General features: G+C 46.1%; 1 protein-coding gene across 1 annotated transcript; it reads left to right on the top strand.

Moving 5' to 3' along the window:
- Nucleotides 1-2541: 2541 nt before the first annotated feature.
- Nucleotides 2542-17317, top strand: LOC147710181 (E3 ubiquitin-protein ligase TRIM39-like). Its single transcript, XM_086920867.1, has 3 exons — nt 2542-3089; nt 3281-3333; nt 16558-17317. The coding sequence occupies exons 2-3, from the start codon at nt 3291-3293 to the stop codon at nt 17067-17069; spliced, it is 555 nt and encodes a 184-aa protein (XP_086776993.1). The 5' UTR covers nt 2542-3089; nt 3281-3290; the 3' UTR covers nt 17070-17317.
- The last annotated feature ends 1657 nt before the right edge of the window (nt 17318-18974 follow it).

Below are 18974 nucleotides of genomic sequence, written 5' to 3'. Positions count from 1 at the left end.
GCTTAGGTACACTACTCCTTTGTTAAAGACTCTGGTTCAGTTTATATTTACGCGGCTCTTAGGCTAGTGTGTGTGAGATGAATCTGTGAGTATTTTTTAGAACCACTTGGACTTAATAGAGGATAGTGGAGGAGGAAGCATAGACATGGCTACCACAGTTTTATAGGTTTTTGGGATACAGTTTTGTATGCATATTCCATACATTCCATGGTTTTTTGGGTTTTATCCAGACAATTGACCCCAAGGAATATCATCATTTAGGCCGTCCAGATGGGTACCCAAACGGAAGACCCAACGTTGTTCTTTCTGAAGTAGGCCGGTTTCTGATGGCATACGTTCAATTACGGTCCAGTGTAGGTCATTGACACAGTGTTGTTTTTCTAAAAAGTGAGATGCCATTTTGGTGGTTGTTTTTTTGCATCGTATGTTACTTTTATGTTCTCCTATCCTCACTTTCACTGGTCGGGAGGTCATGCCTATGTACTCAAGGCCACATGGGCATGTAATCATGTAGACTACATTTTTTGTGTTGCAGTTCGAAAATTGTCGCTGCTCCCATGATGTGCCATTTCTGAAACGTATGTTTTTGCTTTTGCGTGTTAGGTGGCAACTACTGCAGTCTCCACAGGGGAAATGTCCTTGTACTCCTATGGTGGTTTGTCTGCCTGTAGGGTTCTGGCGAGGTCTTGTGTGTACCAGTATGTCCTTGATGTTCCTGCCTCTACGGTGTGCATACATCGGTTTTTCAAAGTTCAACTGGCCACAATTCAGTATCCTCCAGAACCTACACACTTAAGGTAAACCCTAAAGCTTAAGGGGTTTATATGCAAGAGAAGAAAACATAGTAGTTCAACAAACCATGGGGATACATATTTATGCATGTATAAAGGTCACCTGTGAAGGTACGGATCGACAACAATTAGGTGTATATACATGATGCCATAGATGGGAGGTGCATACATATATTACAATTCATATTCACAAGCGGTGTATATACATGGAGTGCATACATATTACTAATCATATTTACAAGCGGTGTATATACATGGAGTGCATACATATATTACAATTCATGTTCACAAGCGGTGTATATACATGGAGTGCATACATATTACTAATCATATTTACAAGCGGTGTATATACATAGAGTGATAAGGATTCTAATGTACTCTGCCTATTTACAAACTATAAAGTCGGTGCTGGGTAGCAATATAGCCTTCCTATATACATCCTACTAGCTATATGTGCAGTGTCAGAATGTGCAGGTCTAAGGATCGAGGTTCTGGATGGGGGGGTGTTTAGCCAATACTCAAAGTAGCCGCCTGTCTGGCTATCTCCTCGGATTCGTTCAACCCCCTAAGTGCTGTGTCAAATGTGTGAATCCATTTACACTCACAATAGTTCAGGGTGTTGGAGAAATTCCCACCCCTTGGGTTCCTTTGGACTTTTTTCGATCACCCACCCTTTTAGGCTCTTGGCCGAGTGCCCGAAGGTGATAAAGTGTTCTTCTAGTGGGGCACTTTGTACCCCACACCGTATTCTACTACAGTGTTGTAAGACACGGGTTTTGACTTTCTGCGTTGTTTGCCCGATATATAAAAAGTTACAGGGGCATGAGATGGCCTATATGACCCCTGAGGAGTTACAATTGGTGTGATCCCTATTTGTGTACGTGTAGACACGTAAAATGGCCCTTGATGGGGGTGATGTTCCATAGTGGTAACTGGACAGTGTTGGGTTTGGGTGGAAGTAAAGATTTCACCAAAAAGTCCCTGATACCTTTCCCTTTTCTTAAGGCATGCATGGTGGGGTTTGGTATACCCAGATCGTCAGCAACCAGGAGGCAATGTTTTTTCACAGTTTTCCGATGTCATTGCTCTTGCTGTAATAGGTCGTTACACAAGTTAATCGATCCTGTGTCTGGGAATTATTGCTTTAAGGTTCCAGAAGATACTCCCTGTGGCTAAACCAGGCCCTCTTACGTGCCTTCTTGAGGAGCCTGACGGGATAGCCACGATCAGTCAACCAATACTAATTTTAGTAGGATTAGGTCAGTACTACACCGTCACTCAGTTCTCTCCCGGATTGGGTAATAGGCGCCAATTAACGCAGTTGATCTTTCACCCCTAGGTTGCCCCCTCATTCGTCCTGAAGAAGTCTGGCAGTGGAGGTATAAGTCACCATCTATGCACAAGCCGAGTCGAAACGTCTACGCACCCCACCCATCAACGGCCTGTATCTCATCCCACCCCCTTCACTTGATGTTGCATTTATGCATTTACAAAAAACTGTAAACATTTTTATAAATAATCTGTTTGGGACAGGCCTTTCTGTACTGGTCTCTTTACCAGTCCATTGCCTAAGCATTAAAAATGTATAAACTCTGAATATTAGTGACCATTCACCTTGTCCTACCCATCACGAGCACCCCCATTCTTCTCTCATCCCTTGAGCAACCTTTGTACCTTCCTTTTGTATAAATTACCTTTTGATCTGGTTCAAGTATATGAAATTAAATATACTGGACTTAAACAATTCTTTGACGCTTTCATATTTTACATTGACTGTACGTTTTGAAAAATGCTATCTTAGATAGCAGGGTATGTTGTTGTGTTCATTGTTGGTATGTCTGACCAGTGTTTGACTTAATTAAGCAACACACACATGATAAGCTATAAATTACTCTTCTCTAAAGCAGTCACGGACCACTTGTTCATTACCTGATTGGCTATATGTTCGTAACTAATGTGGCATCTGATTTGTAGTGTTTTAGGAGCACACGTAACCCCTCCAGCCATGCGTGCATTATTGGGGCCAATCTCCGGCTGTGTGTACTTTATATACACAAGACTCCACCAGAAGCAGATGTAACCTGTTAGTCAGCCCCCTGCTCACTGAGCTGACCGCCGCTCATAGACGACCCAATCTGAGGCACTCCGTGGACTCACATGAAGCACGCTGGTCTCACTGAGCTGACCACCGCTCCTAGACGACCCAATCTGAAGCACTCCGTGGACTCACATGAAGCACACTGGTCTCACTGAGCTATCTGCCTTAGAACACCCACATCCTGTCATAAGATGTTAAAGGTACTTTTGGATATCGTTAGAGCTTTGTCTGTTGTGTATGAACAGTAACTCACACTGAGCTCTAGTCCGCAGGCGCTGCTCTTAATACTGAATCTTATTTCAAATACAGGTCGTATGTGATGTTCATCCTTTGTTCCTGTAGCTGTCATTGCTCTTTAATACAAAGATGATGTGTGTGTTATTTATTACAGGTGTAATAATATGAAGTTTCAGTGCCCAGAGATGGTGGTGAAGATTTATAAAGGTAAATATCATTGTGACGATTAGCTCTGTATGTTATGGTTCATGAAAATGATGTTGTATGGTATGGTTTTGTGTGGTATGGTATGGAATGTTATGTTATGTTCGTATGGTATGGGATAGGAAGGGAAGAAATTGTGTATGGTATGGTATTGTATGGTTTGGAACGTTATGATTGGATGGGATGGTGTGGTGTGCTATGGGTTGGTATCATGGTGTAATATGGTGTGATGGGATGGTGTGGTGTGGATTGGTGTTGTGTGCTATGGAACGGTATGGCATGGAATGCTATGGTGGTATGGTATGGGGCAGGAAGGGATTAGATGCGATTGGATGGTGTGGATTGGAGTTTTATGGAATGGTATCTTAAGGCGGTATGGTATGGAACGTTATAATGGGATGGTGTGATGTGATATGGGCTGGGATCATAGTAAAATATGGGATGGCATGGAATTGCACCTCAGAATTTGGCATGTACTGCATAACTCATTCTGTGTTCCAGAGTTCTAGCTCCAACAGTGACCTAACACATGTGTCTGCAAAGACCCAGCACATACTGACCTAGGGCATGCACCTACACTGACCTAGGGCATGCACCTACACTGACCTAGCACAGACATCTACACTGACCTAGCACATGCACCCACACTGACCTAGCTCATGCACCTATAATGTCGTAGTTCGTGCACTTACCCAGAGCTACCCCATGCACCCACACTGACCTAGCGCATACTTCTACTCAGATCTAACGTATGCACCTATAGTGACGTAGTGTATGAACCTACACTAATGTAGCGCATATATCTACACTGATGTAGCACATGCACCCACGCTGGCCTAGCGCATGCACCTACACTAACCTAGCGCATATATCTACACTGATGTAGTGTATCCATCTACAATGCAGTGTAGTATATGACTGGTACTGTATACTTTGGAGTAGATCTGTCATTCTGTACCATCAAATGCAGTGTACTGACTAGTACTGTATACCTTTGAGTAGCTCTCTCGCTCTGTATCATCGAATATAGATTACTTACTAGTACAGTATGTCTTGGATCAATTCTGTTTTCTGTACAATCTAATGCACTGTACTGGCTATTACATTATAGCTTGGAGTAGCTTTGTAGCTCTGTACCATCTAATGCAGTGTACTGACTAGTACTGTATACTTTCTAATAACTCTCTCACTCTGTACCATGTAACGCAGTGTAGTGACTAGCGCTGTATACCTTCTAATAACTCTCTTACTCTGTACAATCTAACGCAGTGTACTGACTAGTACTGTATACCTCTAGTAGCTTTCCTTCCCTGCAGCATCCATTGCGGTGTACTGATTACTACTGTATACCTTTGAAGTATTTGAAGTAGCTTTGTCACTCTGTGACTTCTAATAGAGTGTACTGACTAGTACAGATCACCTTCTAGCACCTCTGAGATGCACCCCAATTGCAGAACATTTGCCCCAAGATTTCTCATCCTTTTCTACCTGAAGGACAGCTGTCGAAGCCTGGTTTATTTTTGAGAAGCAGCTTCACCTCTTGTAAGCCTTTTCTTTCCTCCTAGTTCTTGCTTCTGCTCTAACTTTGCTGCTTTAAGACTCTTATTTTCCAGTAGTGGGGAAACTTCCAGTAGTAAGGTTGGATCTAATTGTAATAAGGGTTTGATTATCATGTCACTATTTATTCGACTGGGGTCCGTTTTGTTCACTGTGAGTATCTGCCATCTGAATTCGGTCCTGCTCCTCTCCCAGCGTGTTAACTGATTCTGTTCTGTTAGCAGTTATTTTTTAGGTCTCGCCTAGGCAGCGTGCATGCGCTGCTCTAGGAGGGCCTTTAGCCATCGGTCTTCACTTTTCAAGCGATGCACTCGTGCCTGTGGCGTCATCCACCTTGCAGGATCGAGCAGCGGCATTCCACAAGCACAATTGCAGTGCTTGAAAAGTGAAGACCTCGCGAGCACGCATGCACGCACCACTCCCGGGCTTGTTCTGTTAGATGCTCTCCCTATAAGCAGAGAGAAGTGTGTATATAGATTTGCCACAAGGCAGCGTGAGCAAGCGGAGAGCGTCTTGGGAACATGAGGCGGCATACCTGATCACCTCCAGCCTCTGACGACGTGTTGCTGGGCAATCGAGTACACCGCCTGCACTCCCAGGTGAAACATTTGCACCCTTGTTTGTGTTGTGTGTGAGCATCCGAAGAGTAGCGGTGCTGTCCCACAGCACCATGACCAATTATACAATGGCGTTTTACTACTTTGGCTGAGTTCGGAACTATTTTGGAATTTATTCACTTTTCACAACCACTACTATGCGCCCGTCTACTTTTTGTGCATGCCGCTCTGCACCTTTCCTTCCTCCCTTTTGTGCTAAGTGTCCCTTCGTCTAATTACCGCCATCTTTTTGCTCTACCATGAGACTGCCCGTAGCTCCTCTTATGTTGTTCATCCCTTCTACCATTCGCGTACCTTGCCCTCTCCTGTGGCCAGAGCGGATCTGCTAAGCAGCCCCTCCCGTTGCTGGCTCCATTATTGCTGCCCCTGTGTGGGCTTGGTCAGGGAGGCATTTTCAAGTTGACTACAATATACACGTTCCTCATACCCCGCAGACGCACCGACCAAGATACGAGATGTCCATTAACTTGATTAGGATTCTCTAATTGTGACTGATTGGCATATGCAGCGGTAGTGCTGTGGACATCAGACAATGTTTATATATTTGATTTTCTTTTTGCTTGGAATTAAACAGTTATTACATCCATGTACCAGACCGAGTTCAAGACAAAGAGTCACTGTAGTTGATGCACAGCTGCTTGTTTATTGTCTCAGTTTCTGGGACACTTTAGCATCAAAGTCGGGAGCTTCTCGACAAGATGGTTGTTCTGAATGGACAGATGACATGGTACTCCCTTAAGTGCGGTAGTCACTTAGCAGCAATTTCCACAGCTTTATTAGTTGCCAAGATAGACTGATTCATTTTACCACACACAAGTGACCCCTGAGTGCCTGCAAATGTTGGTTTAGGGCTCATAATGAGAGACTTATTCACAAGGGGTAAAGGTTTGAATCCCTGCAGTCCATTCTGTTGATCAATAGCTTTGATTGCAACGATTTGACTACCAGGCATTGGCACCTTTTGCAAGTTATGCAAGCTCATACTGACCTGTTGCTGTGCACAGATTCGGCTATGGGCAGAATCATAGACATCAATACACCAAAATGGCAGGTGTACCGGAAGTGACATCACACATCCTTTGACCTTAATGACATCACGTATGGGGACGCATATGACTACTACTGACTCCAAGGCATATTGAATAGTGGCACGGCTCATGGTCCTCCATGCTAATTCAGCATCATGTCAAGGGAAACAGTGATGTGGCACTCTCCAGCTGTGATAATTGAGAACACGAAAATGGTGAAAGGACGAAAAAACACAGACTACTCTTTCAAGGAACTTGGTTCCTTTGTTCATTCAGTACATAATGCAGGAAATTGACATGCAGCCCATCTCTTTGTGTGGGTGTGCAACTCTGATCATGCCTCTGTCCACAATTCTTCATTCTTCAGGAAGGGGCTTAGTCAAACGAAGGTGTACTCCAGCCTTCCTGCTCCATGGAAGTATAGGTGATTTCACACAAGATGCATACACTTGGCGTTCCCTTGGTTTCTGGAGGGAGGGAGAATGAGAGATAGGAGAGCAGTAGAGGAAACAGGTAGGAAAAGGACGGATATCCGTTCTGACTACTAGTAAACCCTGCTGATAACTGTAGGGTCTAAATAAATACAGGACTCCTCCCAACGGTGGTGTGCCCCTCCCATCATTTAATTAAGATCTACTCACACATACATTTGGTCTTAGTTAAGCTAGCCATGATAAACGACATGGATTCACACAGGAAAAGCTGGTAATCGTTCTCTGCATGGTTTGATCAGCTGCTACTAGTCGTTGTCTTGGCCGATTCATGGGGCTGCTCGTCGTTTTGAGTGTATCCCTACCACACATCAGTGAGACGCCTTCCGAATCATGTACAGCACCCATCAGGAGACTTGTTACCCGGATCTCTTGCACAAGAAAACGCGTGGAGTCGTTCAGTTGAAAGAGGGATCTACTGAGCGGTGACCCTGGGTCCAGAGCCCTGCTCAAGGCCTCGCGCATGGTCACAGATGATCTTAATGGTGATATTACATCACTATCAACATTTTTGATGATTTCACTAAAATCATGTTTGCTGACAGTGGGAATATTGCTGTTTAATTGAGTGACCATTGCAGGGACATCTACATGTTGTGGTGTTGTAACCTTCTCGCTCATGTTAATGTCTGATTATGTGCATTGGTGGAGCTTCAAAGACATCAAGCATTATCTTTAATCAGTCAAGACTTTGGTTATGAGTGACTTTTATTGACGAGTGCAAAACAGACTTTTTTGCTCAGGCTTTATTGTTAACTGCAGCAATATATTGTTTTGATTGTTTTCCATGCTGCCTCAAACACTGATCTTGAATAAGGGATTAAACAGGGGATTTTCTAGTCAGCCTAAGACTTGCTACCGATCGTGTTTTCACACAACTGCCCCATGTTTAACAACACTGAAGGGAACATTTTCTGTTGAGGTACAGCTTTTACTGTTCATCACTGTATTTGTGTTTGAAAGAAAAGATATTAAAATAAAAGTAAATATCCCATCATTCAACACAAAATACCATTCCACATAATTACACTCATAACACACAATCTCACTCCACATAGTTCCAGTACACTCAATACCACATAATTACTATCTGCATAATTCCACTGCACACCATGCCACATAATTCCACTACACAAATCCACTCGACACAATTCCGCAACTAAAAATTACAATCCAACCCACATTATTCCACTACACAACACATGCATACACACACATAAAATGTGTTTTACACAGGTAAAGCACATTGCCATTTACAATGCCACTAGCTCTAACCCAAACAAATGTGAGACCTATTGCATTTCCAATGCTTGTATTTGATTTTCCCTGTAAGATGAATGAATGAATATACAGCTACATAACAAGAGCAGCTTTGTTTTTATTAAATCACTAGCAGCCCGTCCCGACGTTGCCCGGGAGCAATTAGGCTTCAGGGCCCCCTCCCGCCCCGCTTTGGTAACCTGCAGAAGTCACTTTTTCCTCCTGTAATTTACTTTGCTTCAGGGCCCCCGCCCGCCCCACTTTTGTAACCTGCACACGTCACTTTTTCTTCGTGCACACGTCATCCACCCCCTTCCCTCCACTCCATCCAAGGGACGCAGGTATTCGTGAAGGAAATATTCCTATATAAATATAATCTCCTATAGTGAAGCAAACGCATCTAAACAATAACATATTCACCGCTGACAGTTATGTGAGCAAACTCTCCCCTTTTTGACAGAAGATGGCCTCGTTCGAGGGGATACCGTTTTTCTCCTGACCATGTGTAGGCCTTCGTTGAGCACTTTGTTAACGGCGGAGCACAGAGACCCATTGAGAAGAGCATGGGATTATCCTACGGAAGCCGAGGTGGCTCAAACGTTTACAGCATCTAAAACCCCTCTGGCTACACGTCACTTTTTCCTCCTTTTCCTCCTGTAATGCACCGTTTGTCTGACATTTGTAGTGCACCATTTGCCTCCTCTTTCTTGTCCTCAGGCTTCCCCGACCGCCGCCCGCCCGCCCGGCCCGTCCCGTCCCCCGCCCGGCCCGTCCCGTCCCCCGCCTGCCCCTACCTGAGTGCCCTTACCTCCGCCGGCGCTGCTCCCGCCTGTCCGCTCGCACCAGCGCTCCTCCCCTGCGCCATGTCCGCCGCTCCTCCTCCGCCACCGGTCCTCTGCTCCTGACGTCACCGCTCCTGCCCTGCGCCATGTCTGCCACTCCTCTGACGCCGCTCCTCCCCGTGCTCCTAACGTGGCCACGCACGTCGCGGCCGACGCTACTTTTGAGGGACTACTTTTTTTTTGTATCTAACATTTGAAATAACGTTTATTTTTTTTAATTTATGTAGCCTATAACCATCTACACACCCTGCCGATTTCAACGGTGTATCGGGTGTGTAGATTGGCGCAGTGGTTCCCACGTTTACCCGCCTCAAAGCCTGAAAGTTTCTGCTTTATTATAGTAGTATCGATGATGCGGCCACCTGAGAAATGATTGATGCGTCATGTTGTGGGGCTCTGTTGGAGGACTCTGGGGCAAAAGGAATAAGCGCGGTCTGATCTCTCAACAAACGAATGCATCACCTGCAGTAATCTTTGTTTAATCGGATGGAAGTATTTTGGAATTCTGGGGGATCCACTTGGTCTTTCATCCTTCCACGGTCAATAAAATAAGTACCATTGAGTTTGTTAACAATAAATATCCCTTATCTGCCAATAAGGCCGAGTGAGACCCGCCATAGGGATAACCATGTGCTCGATAAGTTAGCCTCTTATGTGAAACATTAAAAAAAAATATCCTTTCAAAATTTTGAACCATGCACCAGGCATAACATGTGAATGCATTCATGTTCTGTGCCTCATCATCAGGTGGTGTAAAGACTGCTTCATTTTTACTATAACTGAGTGGAGGGAAATGACGCACAAGGAGGGCACAGGCCATAGGCGTGATTATGTATCGTGTAAAGATGGAAAGAAGTGTATTTCTGTGAGCTGAGTTATGCCTTTCTCTGGAGAAAGGAGCCGAAGTTGCGCACACTTTATAACTAAGGGCACAAGTCCTGACGGGGCTCATTGGAAACAGCTGCTCCGTAGTCTCTTACTTTTGTTTATTTCGGCTTTTAAAATAAGTAGCCTTGTTGTTTTATATTTTCCGTTACTTTCTATCTGGACCTCGGCTCTACCTCTACTGTGGTAATTTAAACTCCTCACATGTGGCAAAAAAAAATGTCTATACGGGCAGAAGGAGAGTGCTCTGCTATGTGCCCTCTTGATGTAGTGTTGTTTTAGCTGATTTATAGACTGATTTATTATACATCCACAGGGAACCACTGTTTAGAGTTTTTCGTTTTATTGAAATTCCCTAATTTCTGAACTCCTTTATTCCACAATAGGGATAAGACAGGAATGCATGAAAGTCATTAACCACATCATCCTTGTTGATCCGTTGCACGACAGCCCCCAAGGTTGGTCTCCTGTTGTCTTAGTGGCTCATCGCTGCAGTTGCATGCAATAACCATCCATCCTAACAACCAACACAGGGCTCACTCCGGAGAAACCATCCAGAACAGTACACTGATGCTTTGTTGGCACAATAACAGACACATGTGCTGCTAAACCGGGAATGATCAACGTCGAGAACCTGGTTATAACATACGCTGGCAAAGTCAATATTTAAAGACATCAGCCAAACTTTTGACTTTTCGGCCCGGCCCGTCCCCCGCCTGCCCCGTCCCCCGCCTGCCCCTACATGAGTGCCCTTACCTCCGCCGGCACTGCTCCAGCCTGTCCGGTTGCACCACCGCTCCTCCCCTGCGCCATGTCCACCGCTCGTCCTCCGCCGCCGGTCCTCTGCTCCTGACGTCACCACTCCTCCCCCGCGCCATGTCGCCGCTCCTCAGACGCCGCTCCTCCCCATGCTCCTAACGTGACCACGCACGTCGCGGCCGGCACTACTTTTGAGGGACTACTTTTTTTTTTAATCTAACATTTTAAATGACGTTTATTTTTTTTATTTATGTAGCCTATAACCATCTACACACCCTGCCGATTTCAACGGTGTATCGGGTGTGTAGATTGGTGCAGTGGTTCCCGAGTTTACCCGCCTCAAAGCCTGAAAGTTTCTGCTTTATTATAGTAGTATAGATTAATGCTCATAATATTTGTGCAAAAATGAACCCCTTTGTGGTCGATGCAAAAACAAATTCAGTTTGGGATGGATCCCTAAAGACATTTACTAATTCAGTGACAGCACGGCTTGTAATGCGGGTTTACCCATTGTGAATTTAAATGCCCAAACAGCAATCTTTTTTATTTTGATATCTCTATCGGTATTTCATATAAATAATATAACGGCAGTGACACGATGTCACACAAGGCCCTTTTCTGTTTCTCGATAGCGCATGGTATATTCTCCTAATGGGAGCTTCTTTGTTATTCACATGCAAGGGACTTAAAGCTTGAGTATATCATCACTGCCATTTGCTTTCACGCACACAAAGCACTCCACAACGCCGGACCAGCCTACCTTAACAGCAGACTCAGCTTCTACACCCCCACCCGCCAGCTCAGTTCCGCCAGCCTCGCCCTCGCCGCTATCCCCCGCATCCAACGAATGACCTCCGGCGGCCGATTCTTCTCCTACCTCGCCGCCAAGACCTGGAACACCCTCCCTACCCACATACGGCAGACCCAAGACCTACTCGCCTTCAGAAGACTCCTCAAGACCTGGCTCTTCGAGCAGGAGGAGCCCCCCCACCCCCTCAGCGCCTTGAGACCCTCACGGGTAAGTAGCGCGCTCTACAAGTACTCTGATTGATTTCAAGGTGCCCCAGCACTGATAAAAGTGCACTGTTGTATCTTATATCTTCCTGCTGCTCAGCTTGTATGTATGACTTGTGGAATGTTAAGATGATTGGAATGTTGGTGTGCTGTGAATGTCAGTTGGGTGAGGGCTGAGCAGCAGGACAGCTGCTCCTGATGGGGTTGTCGTTACAACTTACTACTTAACATCATAACTAAATAAAGTAGCTTAATAATCTACAGTTCCAGCTTCTTTCTGATTACTTCATGCACAAAACCCGGAAACATCCCACAAGGTTCGTCTTCATAGTAGACATGTGTTACAGCATTTTTTATGTCATTTCTTTTTTAATACAGGTGTTCAATTATACATAATATAATACTAATTATATATAAGCTAACAGAAATGGCAATAGCGATCGCTAAACACTCATAAGGTCCCAAAGGCGAGACCTATTGGCTATTCCAATGCTTGTTTTTAAAATTGGGTAGACTTGACCAGACTGACTAGCATGCGATCCACTCTTTCCCAAAATGTGACTTTTTGTAATGTGCTTTCCTAAGCCTCTGACGCTGTCTTTTAGTCGGCTGTGTGATGTCTTCAAGTGTGTCTGACCTTAACAAAGTATGGGTAATATGGGTTACTGGTTCTCCCAGATCTATACTAGTTTTGCGAGGTGGACAAAGCAGAGAGACACCACAGCTTTCAGTTCTCCTGTGGCACCTGCTAGTTAAAGACCTTTCGGCTCTACCTAGCTGCTGTTCCGAAATTACTTCACTCGACTCCACTGTAACCTTTCCTAATTGTGTTGTTTTTTTTGGGCAAGGAACTTTATTATTTGAAGCACAATTGTCAGAATTGGTTGGTGTGGTAATGTCCACTGTTTTTGAAGTTGTCTTTAACTGCAGCTTAATGTCGTCCAAAACAGAGTCTACAAATCTTGGAAGGGATGCCAGCAGGGGCGGTGGGTGACATTGCAAAGTGGTGGGGCGCAAAGTGATTTGCATACAGCACCGTAGCGAGCGAGCGGAGCGAGCGAGCCCGAACCCCAAATTTTGAAGAAAAATCGTGCATTTTCAAGCAAATTTGAGAAAGCAGGAAGGTTAAAAAAGCAATTGTGAAAGTGCAGTTATTACATTAATAGATGGCATAACATAGGTAGCTGCTTATTCAGTATAATCACACAATGACCATGAAAGGTTCCACAGCATATTCTAAAGCAGAACAAAACAAAACGCCCACTCTGCGACATTTCCCACTTTCACTGAGCTATGATGGACTCTCTGCCCTCCTGCACTCTATGGCACCCATGCCCTGTGCACCGTCTACCACTGCGTCACACTCCCCCATGCGCATACCACTCGGTTTGTACTTGTAACCCCATCATTCATCCGCTTTTTTTGTTGTTGCAGTTTTTATATGGCGCGAACTCGACCAGAAGGTATTGCAGCGCTTTACATGAACACCAATCACAATACACATCATTTTCGATAAACACGGGGAGATTAAGTAATTTGCCCAGAATCAAAGGTTGTTGAGCCGAAGCCGAGACCCAAACCTGATTCCCCAGCTCCAAGGTCGGTAGGACATCCTAGGGAGGGAGGAGAAAAAGGGAGGGGGAGAGGAGTCAGGGGAGCCCTGGTGAGTGTGAGAAGAGGGGAGGAGAGCCGAGTGAGCGCGTCCCGGAGAGAGGGAGTAAAGAGGAGGGGGGCTGAGCGCGGACCCCGCCAGAAGCAAAGGACGAGGGGCTGACTAGAGACAGAGAGAGGGCAGAGGAGAGACAGAGAGAGAGAGAGAGGGCAGCTGGCACCAAGGAGAGACAGAGAGCACGAGGCACAAGGAGGAGCAGGGCGCACGTGCACAGAGACATCCTTCAATATAGATGAAGAGAGAGCGGAGGACATAACGGGGCAAAGACCAAGAAGGGGAGAGTGACAGAGACAGGGCAGAAGAAGAGACAGGGGGAGGTACCGAGAGCGGAGGGGCAGACAGAGTGCCTGGGCAGAATAAAGACAGCGCGTGAGAGAGGAGCTCTCCCACCCCGAACACTTTGCGGAGGTACTGCCTCCTTTCCCAGGATACCTCCTGCCTCCTCACCCGGGATAACTCCTGCATCCTCACCCGGGATACCTCCTGCCAACTCACTCACTCTGAGGTAGAGAGCTCCATCTGCCTCCTCATCCCGGACACCACCTGCCTCCTCTCCCAGGATACCTCCTCCCTCCTCGCCGGGGACATCTCTTGCATCACAAGCCCGGACTCATCTTCGGTGAGGTAGAGAGGTCCACCTGCCTCCTCTCCCGGACCTCTCCTGCCTCTCTCTTCGGACCCCTCCTGCCTCCTCACCTCGGACCCCTCCTGCCTCGCCATGGATAGCTCCTTGCTGTCCCACAGAAGCTCTTAACCCCTCGGCCCTGACAGCACCTCCGTCAGGTAGAAAACTCAGGCTGCACTTTCAAACCGAACGCATCTGAGAGAGGTAGAAAGACCCCGGGTTGTCTGCTCTCCCTGACACCCGCCGGTGGCTGTATTTTATTTAGAAGATAGTTACTAGGATTGCGGCCGGCGGCTGCGATGCGGGTCCATGGTGGCTGGTGGGGCTACGACCCGACGCCCCAATGGACACACCGCTGCTGGATGCCAGTTTATCTAAAACTGGGCTGCAGACACAAGAAGGAACATATTGTGTGTCAACTTGTGCCCTCTGGAATATAGAGAGCTTTTGTATTGAATAAGTCCACCTAGATGTCTGACTTACTAGACTGGTACGGTAAGGCTTCGATGACAGTTTGAAATGAACTAAGCAAAATATCCCACGTATTGTTGTCGTTTCCTCCCCAACAAGGGAAGTGGCGGTCCAGTACTTCAGCTTGTCGGGAGATGTCTGGAGACAGTGTGTGAAGGAGTCGGGGGTTCGGAAGGCACCTCTGAGGCTGGGGCCTAACCTAGGAGAGTTTCATCATGTGACCCCCCCCTCCTGTCGCAATGCTCGGTCGGATCGGCCGAATGGTATAGCTGTGACGAGGAAGACAACCTGGACTGGCCCTTTAACTGGAAGCGACCCGAGGCGGAGGCGGGGCCTAACCCGGATGTAAATACGACCGTGAAGGAGAGTCCGGTGTGCTTGTTCACCGGCGTGGGAATTGGAGAGGAGGACGCTGTATCGGGAGGAGAGTGGTGGAGAGAAGCGAGAGGGCACGTGAAGGCGGAGGAAAGACCCGAAGTAACATCGATCGAGGCAGAGGAGGAACTGCGTGACCAGGCGACGGCGCGGGAGCCAGGAGACCATCGGCACCACGAGTCGCCCAGCCACACGCGACCTGGAGGCGTGTGGCTTTCAGAGGTACGTGACCGTATCTCGGGATGGGTGAGGAGGCGGGGAAGACCGCGTGTATAGTAATCCCTACCTTGTCCCTTCTTCCCAGGAACCCTCCCAGCACCTACCCCACTTCCCTGTGCACCGACATTGTATTAGTTTCACTTTGGGATTCCTCACCCCTTTCCCCTCACTACAGTGTATAGTCACCGGTACTGAGATACCCTCTCTTATCCTTTCCTCCGAGGCGACTGCGGATTAACCACGGAGACCGATCTGGTTGAACCGAGACGGAGCCCCATCCGGAAAAAGACAGAGACCCCGAGACGAAGACAGAGACCAGAGAGGAGCAGATCTCCCAGGAGACTACACCCGAGAAAAAAGTGTACTGACATTCTCTTTCATCAAATAAAACCCTCACTTACTAAAACCCGATTGTTGCCCATTTCTGCGCAGCCCGCTATACAGTGATAAGGGGGGGCCAGCCAGAGGTATTCCTTCTCCCTGTATCAACACAGGCTTTGCCTGTGGCTCCACCTGTGAGTGGAAATGTCTCATCCAATTGAGTCTTCCTCCCGAACTCGAATGGAATTCGACAGCCCTATTAGAGAAATACCATTAGTAATTTACTGCTTTGTTCCCTGGACAGGATCCTTGCCGTCCAAGCCTGAAAGTTGAGGTTTAAAGCTGTTATCGTTGGAATTAAATGGTTGGTGCACCTCAACTATTACTTGCCTAACCTTGCCCTTTGTCAGGACAGTGTTTGGCTCTATTACACATTTAGCTGCCAGTGGCCCATTGGAGTTAAGATACAGTCCCTCAGGAACTGTATCCGGCTCAGACTTCAAAACCCCTAAGTCATTCTGACTTCAATGAGCTCAACACCTGAGTTTACCTTCTCTCCATGGCTCGGAAGCTCCTTTTCGCCAAGTACTCACACTGGAAGGCAGATTTTTTAGTTTTAATTTCTGCAGAGGTAACAGATTTTAAAGATATTTACAGAGTTTTGGGTGTTATTTCGGAAAAACCAGGGTAAAATGCACGTAGGCTTGTAATCCACTTGCCTTGTTGTGATATGTAAGTAAAGCAGTCACTGGATTCTTTAAAAAAAAACACATTTCGTCTCTATTTCCCCCTTTACTATTTTGCTGGTAGTTTGAACCTCTGCTATAATTGAAGGAAATCCCCTTCTTGTTCAATCAATCAATCAATCAATCAATCAAATAAACTTTATTCGGTTTCACAAAAGTAAACTATAAAAGGTACCCCCCTTCTTGTTTTGTTGTAGCCTCTGCTTGCGTGGGTTTCATTTTTTCTCTCTAGCGCTGTGTGCTCCTTCCAGATGTGGTGTAAATTAATCATATGTACAACAGAAGCAGTAATTACAGCCTTTATTTGTGTCAATAAATCTCTAATTCTGAATCTCTTCTCTGCAGTGATGGTGACTCTGGATCCAGACACGGCTCATCGACAGCTCCTCCTGTCTGAGGGGGGGAGACGAGTGAGAGAGATGGGCACAGCACAGACCCTGCCGGACACTCCCAAGAGATTCACCACCTACTACTGTGTGCTAGGGAGCGAGGGGTTCACCTCCGGCAGACATTACTGGGAGGTGCAGCTGCTGCAGGAGGGGGGAGCGTGGCATGTGGGGGTCGCAGCGGAGTCTGTGAACAGGAAGGGAGGCTTCACATGGTCACCTGAGAGGGGAGTCTGGGCTGTCCGGGGGTCGAAGGGTCAGTACACGGCTCTCAGCTCCCCTCAGACCCCTCTGTCCCCGCGTGAGAAGCCCCTGAAGCTGGGGGTGTATCTGGACTACGAGGGGGGGCGGCTGTCCCTGTACAATGCTGTCTCCATGGAGCTTCTCTACTCCTTCCTGCAGGCCCCCTTCACGGAGAGGCTCTTCCCGTTCTTCCGTCTCTGGGGAGGAGCGGAGCTGAGGCTGGTGTGAGAGTGACACCCCCCCCTCCCCCCAACTGTCATCTACAGTTCAAAGAATCTTCAAACACCAACATTCCAAAGAATCTTCTTCACAACGACCCTCCCACATGTTGCCATGACACCCAGAAGCCTCACGTGAAACTGACTGCTATATATCTCTTTTCCTTGTACATTTTTTAAAACAAGGGCAGGAAATGTTTGCTGTGTGAATTATGCAGCAGACGTCATGTAACATATGATAAAGTCTCTTTAAACTTCAAAAATGTGTATTTCTTTGGCATGCAGAGCTTTGACATTAATATGCACATTATAGCGCTGCAAAGTACTTATTGAAAGTGATTGTTTTTAAACATGACCTTAGATACCATTCCTGCCCCGCCCAATAACAGGTATATCATTAAATACCTCAGACGCAAGACAGTTGTCACGTAAACCCTGTATGTAACTCAGATTCAGGGCGGCTTTAGGACAGTGCGACCGGTGCAGCCGCACCTGCGCTAACCTGGGAACGGTGATGTGTGCAGAAATACCTTTGGGTTTTAAAAGCACCTGCTGCTTCCTTGTGTGTCCAGCAGGTTTCAGGCAACAATAAAAATGTCAAGATGACACAGGTGAATAATGTTTCTGCTGGAGAGAGATCGAAGTTTTGTCTTGTCACAGTTTCAAGTCATCCTTAAGTAGCGCAGAGGGTTAATATGCCGGCTGCAAAGAACGTGTACATGCAGAACTCGGAACGTTAATCCTCATTGGTTTGTGTAACATTTCCTATAGACTGATTTACACATATAAGATTCATTGCCTCTGTTAATGTGTGTTTGTTGTAAAGTGCTCTGACTTGTTGAAAAAAGAGAGAGCTTTCCCAAACAAACCCAGAAAGGACTGGGAAATATAGTAGCAAAAAAAAAAGGGGTTGGTTCCTTTCTGTGGTTCCTAAATTGAAGTACGTAGTACTTAACGAGATTTGACACCCAACACTTCTTTACCTCAATGACATGTACCCTAGTTTGTCCACAAAATTATTGCATAAGCATATTATTCTTAAAATTCATATTTATTAAAACCTTAAAATAGCAGCATGATATAAGTAACAATTTTACATATAAACATATAAAAACATAATCACATTGCATTTAAGTTCAACACAAAAAACAATAATTAAAAATAGCAAGAATGTCGACGCGTTTCGGTGTTTACAGCAGATGGTACACCTTCCTCAGGACTACAGTAAATTCTTGAGTATAATACGCAGTATTCAATGTGCGATGACAGCATAAATCCTGGGGATAGAAAAATTCTTATCCACTGTTTCAGTTCAATTTCTTCCCTTCAAATGACCTGTGACTTTGTGCTTAGTGGATGGGGCGTTGGTTGTACTTCTGTATATTAATTTCAGAAGGCTCAGGGTATTCGTTAGATGGGGCGTCCTTTTCTTCCACACCCTTGGATTAACCTGATGCAACCGAAGAGCTGCTTCTTTTTTTTATAATTGAAGCAGATTCCTTTTCTCTCCGTAATAACAGCCACACGCCGCCTCCCTGGTAACCCGGTCTTGATGGGAGGCGGCGTGTGGCTGTTATTACGGAGAGAAAAGGAATCTGCTTCAATTATAAAAAAAGAAGCAGCTCTTCGGTTGCATCAGGTTAATCCAAGGGTGTGGAAGAAAAGGACGCCCCATCTAACGAATACCCTGAGCCTTCTGAAATTAATATACAGAAGTACAACCAACGCCCCATCCACTAAGCACAAAGTCACAGGTCATTTGAAGGGAAGAAATTGAACTGAAACAGTGGATAAGAATTTTTCTATCCCCAGGATTTATGCTGTCATCGCACATTGAATACTGCGTATTATACTCAAGAATTTACTGTAGTCCTGAGGAAGGTGTACCATCTGCTGTAAACACCGAAACGCGTCG

Source organism: Lissotriton vulgaris, chromosome 5 (genome assembly GCF_964263255.1).
Source record: "Lissotriton vulgaris chromosome 5, aLisVul1.2, whole genome shotgun sequence".
In the NCBI taxonomy this organism is placed as follows: domain Eukaryota; kingdom Metazoa; phylum Chordata; class Amphibia; order Caudata; family Salamandridae; genus Lissotriton; species Lissotriton vulgaris.
This window is presented reverse-complemented; position numbering and strand designations above follow the sequence as displayed.

What these genes read in the sequence shown, in the direction of transcription:
- LOC147710181 (XM_086920867.1), top strand. Translation starts at nt 3,291, where the DNA reads ATGAAGTTTCAGTGCCCAGAGATGGTGGTGAAGATTTATAAAG. An exon ending in GGTGGTGAAGATTTATAAAG is followed by an intron (nt 3,334 to 16,557) that starts GTAAATATCATT and finishes TCTTCTCTGCAG; the next exon opens with TGATGGTGACTCTGGATCCA.